At 37.8% G+C, this 9,242-nt stretch overlaps 1 protein-coding gene across 1 annotated transcript; it reads right to left on the reverse strand.

Moving 5' to 3' along the window:
* Positions 1–290: 290 nt before the first annotated feature.
* LOC145487748 (coadhesin-like) lies at positions 291–9,146 on the reverse strand. Its single transcript, XM_081466565.1, has 10 exons — positions 9,092–9,146; positions 7,442–7,495; positions 7,330–7,347; positions 6,503–6,685; positions 5,201–5,371; positions 4,058–4,195; positions 1,754–1,930; positions 1,397–1,573; positions 838–1,014; positions 291–475 (listed from the first exon to the last, which is right to left on the reverse strand). The coding sequence occupies exons 1-10, from the start codon at positions 9,144–9,146 to the stop codon at positions 291–293; spliced, it is 1,335 nt and encodes a 444-aa protein (XP_081322691.1).
* Between the last annotated feature and the right edge of the window lie 96 nt (positions 9,147–9,242).

The following is a 9,242-nucleotide window of genomic DNA, read 5'->3' on the forward strand; positions in this document are numbered from 1 at the left end:
GAAGTGTTGTTCAAACTTGGCACCAGAAATGTACATCACAAAAGAAACAGGATAACGCCCACTATGTTGTTGCCATGGCAACACTCCTGGCTCCAGTCTTTGTCTGTGAAAAACCAAATATCCCCATTTGCAACCTTTTAAAGTGGGACAGAGGGTCTTTCTCGGAACACACATGGTTCCCATATTGTCTTAACTCTCTCAATTAGATTGTTGCGAGTGGATGATCCTTGTTTAAGATAAAATCTGGGATTTTAGTCTTAATTAAAACAGGACCAGCAGCATAACTGTTGTCATGGCAGTGGCACGACGGGTGCCATTTGGTTTTTTTTGTGATGTACAGTTCTGGTGCCAAGTTTAGAGAACTCTGCTTCAATATTTCTAGAGATGTTCTTGATTGAGTGTTGTACTGTTTTAATGGAACCACCTATGATGTCATCACTTTTCTCATTTGCATAATACAGAAACGCATACATTTCTAAAACGAAAAAAGATATTGCAGAAAGGAAAACGCCATTCTTCTTTACTTTGAAAAGCCTTTCAAATAAGCAGCAATTATTTTTTACTTCATGGGCACTTTAAGGAAGAAGGCAATTTCTCCAGCAGTACGATTCTTCCGAAGGCACTTTAAAACCTTACCTTCTTCGTGGAAGCACAATACAGTGTAGATCCCGAAAGTACAAAGAAGTTTAATTGTGTCGAATTATAGAAAAGTCGCGGCAAGGAACTGGGTTATTTGGACAAAGTCTAATTTTAATATCGCTTTTACCCTCCAAGCTTACATAAGTAATCATCATAAGTTTTCTCGTTTTCTGTAATTGAAGAAAAAAAAAAACTTACGACAAGGATTTGGATTGCATTCTTGTGTTTGATTAGCTGGTCCCAGTCCAGTACAGTTCTTTCCACTGAACTGCGGTGCAGGGTTGCTGCACGTTCTTGATCGTGTTTGTGAACCTCCTCCACACGTTGCACTGCAGTTAGACCACATCGTCCACTCAGTGTAGTTGCCGTCAATTGCTGTCAAGATACAAAGCAAGCGTGTCAGTGCAGAATCGTCCCTTATTATATGGCTAGTTCCGTGAGCGAGCAAGATGAACCAAATCCAAATTCACAGCGATTTCAAAATCTGTTTAGAAGGAAGCCAAAAAGTGTAAAATTTCGCATTCTCGCGAAGCGAAATCTAAGCTTCCGGTACGATGACCGCTTTTCACGCGTTACTGCCTTCACATTGAACATTTCCAAAAACTGACCTGATAACCTTCAGTTAGTCACCTAGGCCGAAGTTTAAGCAATTTGTGGCACGATTTCTTTGAAGTTTACTGACATTTACTCTTAAACATTCAGTCACACTTAAACAATCAGGCAGTGTTTTGTTTATAATCGATGAGAAAAAACTCACGACAAGGATCTAGGTTGCAATCTTGAGTTTGACGAGCAGGTCCAAGTTCAGTGCAGTTCTTTCCACCGTCTTGTGGCACGGGATTGGTGCAAGTTCTTGATCGTGACTGGAAGCCTCCTCCGCAAGTTGCGTTGCAAATAGACCACCTGGTCCATTCAGTGTAGTTGCCATCAATTGCTGTCAAAGTACAAAATGAGTATGTTAGGCCAGATTCGTCTCTTTAGTGCCCATGTTTGCACGGCTAACGAATCAAAAAGGAAGAAGTCAAATTATGGCATCTCTTTAAGCCTTCAGTTAAACTCAAATAATCAGAACAGAGTTTTGTTATTTTTATCAATCGGTGAGATAAAAACTCACGGCAAGGATCTAGGTTGCATTCTTGAGTTTGATCAGCAGGTCCCAGTTCAGTGCAGTTCTTTCCACCGTCTTGTGGAGCTGGATTGGTGCAAGTTCTTGTTCGTGTCTGGGAGCCTCCTCCACAAGTTGCACTGCATGTAGACCACCTGGTCCACTCAGTGTAGTTGCCGTCTATGGCTAAGAGTTGAAAAACACTTTTGCGAAAAGTGATTCAAAAAGGGCAGTGATATTCATGGAATGACATTTGACAGAATGTTGATTTATTTAATAGAGAATACGAAGTTAAATTTTTATTGTTATATCGGCCATTATCTGTAAGTTAGCTTGTATATTCTGACTCTAAACCACGGTCTAGCTTGAATCGACATGCAAATAATTCTCATCTTAAATTAAAGAAAACTACAATTTAATTTCAAACTTTCTTCTTCCCCTGTGAATCTGACCAACTGACCTATTTACGTCTGAAAAGAGCAAAATGTTGGCCGATAAACGAACTTTTGCATTTTTACTCGGGCTTCCGTAGGAAAGCGCGAGTCATAAAATGCAAGCGTTTTGGTCGCCAAGGTCTCAGGCGCTCCATGCGTAGACTGTGGAAATTGGGGAAGAGAAGGCGACATTGCTCTTACTTTGTGACAGAACGCGATGTTTTGCTAAGAAAGTTTTGGCAAGAATCGTGCCTTATACGTTCATCACACATACAAAGATGTCGATCGTTTTCGGAAAGGGACGGTGCACGAATTATATCGCTTAAAAGCCAGCCAGGTAAGCAAAGTTCACGTTCGAAACGTTTGAATGCTCGTGAGATAATAACTGAACCGATCGCGGTATGAGCTCAAACTACGAAAACACTGACTACAAATAGGCAGTCAATGACTGCAAGTGGCTACTGCTGTTATTATTTAGAACATTGCTGTAAAGCAAATCATATTGCAATAAAACGAGCTAAATACAAAAACGTTGTTGGACTCGTAGCTTATTAAAACACGAGACTTGTTTCTTACACCGCACAAAATATGTCGATCTCCAAATTTGTAACGATAAGACTTTCGGTAACTCGAATTAAAAATCTTACCTCCAAGTTAGTTGGCTTTTTGGTAGGGTGCAGGAAAAAAATAACATCGTGTGATTTTGGATGCAAATTGTTCGGGAAAATTAAAACTTCGATTGTGCGGGGAATTGTGCAGGGTATTGACGAACCAATGTTCTTGCCAAGTCCTAAGGAAAATCTGCATTAACGATAGTTTAGCCAAATTTATTTCACTGGTAGTTCAAATATATTTAGCAGTCTTAGCAATCGCCAATTCTTTTGGGAAACTGTGTTTGACTGCTAATGAAAATAATGTTGCGTGGCACGCACTAGATGAGTATGAAAGCAAAATAAAAACCAAAACAGAACGCCGCATCTTCCCTATAAATGAGTTCCTGTTTAAAAAAAAAAGACTCCTGCCTTGATTCAATAAAAATATGTAGCTTGAACATTTCTTCATAAACTGCGTTAAGGGTCGCAAATTCTCTGAAGTTATCCGTAAAAAGCACGAGTTGAAAGTTTATGTAAATTATGTGCAATGTAAGTCATCAGACTGTTTTTTCGCGAGTTTGTCATGATTCGTTTTGGCTCTCTCGAAAGAGATTATTCGCTCTCTAAAGAAGATATGACACTTGAAAAGGGTTTAAGATCGCAACTCGGCAAAGACGTTCAGCTGCACAATTTACTCGGATCACCACGACCAGTAAACGAACTGCGTACAATTTCTGCTGATCGCCATAGGAAGTAAAAAGACCTGAAAAGTTCTTTGCAAACAAGTTCACCATAAATGCGTGGACAGCTGTGCTTGATTCTTGAACCAAGATGGTTTAAACTCACCAACTGGCGATTGGATTAGGAGGATACTCAACCAAGGAACCTGAATAGTAAAATGTCTAAGCGGAACTCTTGTGCTAAAATATCCTGATTCTTTTTTGAAATATCCTGATTCTATTTTGTGTGTTTGTGTTCAATACGCGTACTCGTAAAGTACGATTTGATATTCCGAGACAAAGTCCGAGTAAACGCTCTTAGAGCGTCTAGTTGGTTAAGCTATATCACTCACAATAAAATTTAGGTTTACAGTCAGTTAAAATATACAAAGAACAGGAAATAATTTTTAACGAACATAAGTGTCACAATTAAGGCATATGGTAGAATTCAATTGCTTCATTTCAGGTTTTTTTTTTTTCTTACTTTACGTGATAATTCGTTTTGTGTTAGCAAAAGTTACAGACAAAGCTTACGACATGGTGTCAGACTGCATTCTTTATTCTCACTGTCGACCATTTTCTCCCCACTAATTCCTTTTTGTCCAGGTGGAGCATTGGGGCAAGTCCTTGTACGCTTCTGAGCGCCGACTCCACATGTTACACTGCAGTCAGACCATCCAGACCACTCAGTGCAGTTACCGCCATCTGCAGGATTTTAATGAAAGCACCTAAATTAATAATTCAATTAGTTTTTAAAATTCCTTTTTACTTAATTCTGGTTCTCCTGCGCTTCCAGTTTTCTTTCTCCTCTTAGTAGACTGTCTTGGTTTGAGCCCAAAGGACGAGAACAGAGCACGCAGCGTAGGAGTGGGCACAACAGAGCCGCGGGACGCTTTTCCATGATGAAATGATCTTAACGTGACGAAAAATTTCTCCTCTTTGATGTATGATTGATGTGTTGCTGTATTGTTTTTGTTGTTCTTCTTGTTGTTGCCGTTGTCTAAGTGTGTTTCTCGTTATTGATTTCTTGCGAATCTCGTTAAAATACCTTAGTTTTAATTCCAAGGTGTGAAACTGCGAAAAAATCTGCTTTGAAATTAAATACTTGTGTTTGCGTTTTTACTCTCCTTTCTTAGAACTAACGGGTATATCGCCGAGTTAGACGACGAAAGTGTGCCGTACTATGTAATTATACTACTCGATACTTTTCTGATTTAGCGTTAAACCTTTTAAAGGCTTTTCTCGACAAAACATATAGCTTTGATTTTAAGGCCTGAAACTTATAGCGCAAAAATTTGTGCTAAATTGTAGTCTAAACGTGCAGGGTTTTATTTTGATTATTATTATTACTATTACTATTACTATTACTATTACTATTACTATTACTATTACTATTACTATTACTATTACTATTACTATTACTATTACTATTACTATTACTATTACTATTACTATTACTATTACTATTACTATTACTATTACTATTACTATTACTATTACTATTACTATTACTATTACTATTACTATTACTATTACTATTACTATTACTATTACTATTACTATTACTATTACTATTACTATTACTATTACTATTACTATTACTATTACTATTACTATTACTATTACTATTACTATTACTATTACTATTACTATTATTATTGTTATTGTTATTGTTATTATTATTATTATTATTATTTTATTACCACCTACCACATGGCTGTGTGTTACACTTTTGTGACTCAGAAGATGATCCAAAAAATTTTTGGCCTCCGCCTTGCGGGGGAGGATTGGTGCAGGTTCTGTTACGGTATCTTGCTCCTCCCCCACAGGTGACGCTGCACGGCCCAAAGGGACACCACTCACTCCAATGGCCGTCAATCACTAGAGTCAACAAGTAATTTATCTTTAACTATAACAACTCACCAATTAACCATGTAAAAGAGACCATAGAATAAGGAACAGACATTGGCGAAAGCGAAACTAATCCTGAGAATACTGTCAACAAAAGGTGTTCGTGATCATTAGGTCAAAAATATGATGTTTTGAAGCCACCTTTTACGTGGTGTCTGAGGGGATAACATTCATCCATGCTGCCGTCTCTGACAATTATTTCAGGTGGGAAAAGCTGATCAAGTATAAACTGTGCTTGAAGACAAAAGAATACATCAATGCTTTGTATAAGTTGCAAGTGTTTCAGCTGCCAAACGCAGGGGCAGTTAACCGTTGACCGTTAACCATTGATATAGTCTTAGATGTTTTATACCCAATGTTTGTACAACTATAACATAATATGCATGCACGGCTTTCTTCTTTAACCAGCATAGGTACATGGCTACGTTTAGGTAAAACTACTTTAAAGAGAAAAAAGCACCACTTCAGTACCACAAGGGCATTTGTTGCACATCTGCGTCTCTACGTTTGGTCCAAGGCGGTTGCAGTTTTTCCCGCCGCAACACGGCAGGGGATTGGTGCAAGTTCGTGTACGGCTCTGAAATCCACAACCACAGGTTGCACTACACGTTGTGAAATTTGACCACTGGGAATAGCCACCGTCGACAGCTAAGAAATTAAAGCATGCATATTCATCAGTGTTCTATTCCTTTGCTAATGGACTATGAATCGATACATATTTGCGTGGAAAAAAACGTACTTAAGGTTGCGTATGTATTACAGGTATCTCTCAAAATGAAGGCTTCACAGTATTGCTGTTTCTATGACTAAGAGATTGCCACCAAAACCAAATTAGGTCATTGCAGTTTGAAGACATTATTCATCATCGCAAATTATACACACAACTTAAGCAGTTGCGATTTTTTATTTTTTATTTTATCTTTTTTTTTTTTTTTTTTTTTCAGGCGTTAATCTCACACCTGCTTAATTTGTGTGTATAACTGCGATGATCAATCATGTCTTATCTTTCTCCGCAGCAAGTCAAGTCTATGATCTTTTTCATATATCCACATGTACATTGGATAACAAATTAACACATTGAAAATAACAAATTGAACATACGACATGGAAATAAATTGCATGCTTCTGTTCCCACGGCTGGTCCCAGACCACTACAATTCCTTCCTCCGTTCTTAGGTTCAGGATTATTACAGGATCGCTTGCGAATCTTCACACCAACTCCACAAGTGGCATTGCATTCGGAAAATGGACTCCACTCAGAGTAAGCACCATCAACAGCGTCAGCTGAAGGAAAAAACTGACTTTTTCAAATCATGAGAAATGAGAAACTTAGCCATAAGCGGAAAGAGGGGTTGGGTGGGTTGAAGGGGTATTTGGAAGCCTGTGAAGCTGTAATGTGTCATGTCCTCTTAATTTGGCATAGCACTGACGGCATTTTGATATACAGGTAAAGCCGCATTTCGCCTTTTTTTACAGAATTATAGGGTGTTTTTGTTGTTGTTGTCTTGAACGAACTTGTTGCATCTCATTATCGTTTTGAATTAATGTTTTATCAAAATTACGTCAAGATCCAAGGTGGTAGACTTAATAACGCCATGTGACGTCATATCACGCCATGACCAACAGGAAGCACTTCATATTGTAGAGCCATCTGATCAATCTCTTGTAGGATATACACATCTATTAAAAGTAAAATGATTTGATGCCTTATTACAGCAAAAACTCATTTTAGCACAGTGTGAGTATTGGGTCTTCCGAGGTCTAGTTTTCTTTTCAGCAAAACAAAAATATGCTATGGTCTCAGAATGTATTGCAATGCGTCAAAGCCAAAGCCTGAGAACATCTCTGATGGTTGGTGGCATGGAACAAAGTTCAGTTTAAAACATGCACACACATCGATATAACTTAGTACAAGACTGAAATCTTACCTTGAGAGTTTCCACCGACTGCAAAAGGAACATACATGTCAGTAAATAAAAGCTGATGCCGAAAATATATGAGTAATTATTTCTCACAATGGATTTGATAATAATTTCTTACCCACAAGTAGAAAAAGTATAAATTCTCCGAGGTAGTACTGAACATCCATCGCTACTGTAAAAATTAAAATAAGTTTCAAATCTCAAACTACTTCATTCTAAATGGCTTGCTTTGGAATAGCTCCGGTAAATTATGATCAAAAAAAGAGCATATGTACCCGTAGTGAACAATAATTCCCTGGGACGGTATATAGTATATGGGTTAAGGTGTAAAATAAACCGCCTTACATGAAGTCACGTTCGGGTCACTTCTAAAATGCAATTTAAAATAGTTTGAGCGTATGTTTTTGAGCGTGGTGGCTTGTGATGACCGTAAAAACGAAAACGAATTCCCCGGTAGTCAAGGAATAAGATAATAGTGAGCCCGGCTGTAAGGGAATAACTGAATGATTTTTTAAACGAATTACGAAAATAAAGTCCAGACTCTGAAGAGAATAATATATCAAAAGCTCTGCTAAGGACTTAAAAAAATTGAACACACGCTTTGGAAAATTAAATTTGGATAATAAAGTTAATTTGTACAAGAATAATGAACTGATTGGTGTAGGAATAATAGTACAACGAATCTTTGCTCCTCCAATGCATTCTTTTCTCCTTGTCTATACCAAGTCTTCAATCAAACCTCATTCTAATATCACTTTTTGTCACAACAAAGTTAAATTTCATCATAATCCTCCCTGTTTCCAACGTCTTTATAAGGAAGCTGTATTACACCAGGAGGTCCGAAGGCCAAACTGTGACTACCTTACATTTTCTCACAACCTCGCACAATTATCCACTGGTAGTCTTTCATTCATTCATATCCACTGATAGCCTTTCAGTTATAAAGAACAGGAACTTACCTCACTGCTCCAGAACTCAAGATTTGAATTTACTCGAGTCTATGGCCAGCGCCTTGCTGTGGAGGCGTTCAATACTGAAAAAGCCAATATGCTAAAACATATAAGCAAATTTCTGATGAAGCATCAATCGGTAGCTTGGACAATGAAATTTTATCCCCATTCTGAAAGTGATATTCCTTAGATACAAAGAGGTCTTACAAAAGAACGTTAGCAGCAGATTTACCTCAGTAAAACTCACTTAGCACGCAAAGGTAGTTTATTTATAACCCATGCCAAATGAGTTTGAAAACCTATTCAGAATTATTAGTAATTTTACTTTTCTTTAAAGGAATATGGAACTTTTGGAGTTTCTTCAACTGTTCTTTAACTGAGCCGCATTTTGCAAACAATCCAGATGACGTTACTTGGCACTGAAGGACAGACAGGTCCAATTCACTATTTTGTGCTCTCTGTAATTCAAAACCTTTGTTATTTTCTACTGATTATGAGCACAGCATTCTTCTATAGACACTTCTGTTCACTAGCCTGATTGTGGCTATCCTTTTTATTATTACTATGTTTCAGCTCAAAATTAACATTAAATGCACTGAATGGAAAAAAATCAGGCCATGCTCATATAACTATAAATTAGTAATACAACCCCAAAGCTGTAAATTGCAGAGTGCAATGTACAGCTCTGACAGGTAGTAGTCACCAGGTCCCCACCCTTGCTAATTCCCAGTTTGTATTGACTTTGGTAGTTTCCCCTTGTAGAATATTAACGGACAGAGTCCTTATGTACTCTCTTTCCAGGGTTCAAAATATCTTACAATTACCATTTGCCAAGACAGCGTTACCGTAGTGTTTGCGTTGATTTGGTTCCATCTTACAAGACGTGATTCTATCTTTTCGTCCAGGGTAGAGTGTGCCATGTCGATGGTTGAGGTTAATATGTCGAGAAGAGGAGAATATAGTAGAGGG

The sequence above is a fragment of the Orbicella franksi genome, chromosome 5 (genome assembly GCF_964199315.1).
Source record: "Orbicella franksi chromosome 5, jaOrbFran1.1, whole genome shotgun sequence".
Classification (NCBI taxonomy): domain Eukaryota; kingdom Metazoa; phylum Cnidaria; class Anthozoa; order Scleractinia; family Merulinidae; genus Orbicella; species Orbicella franksi.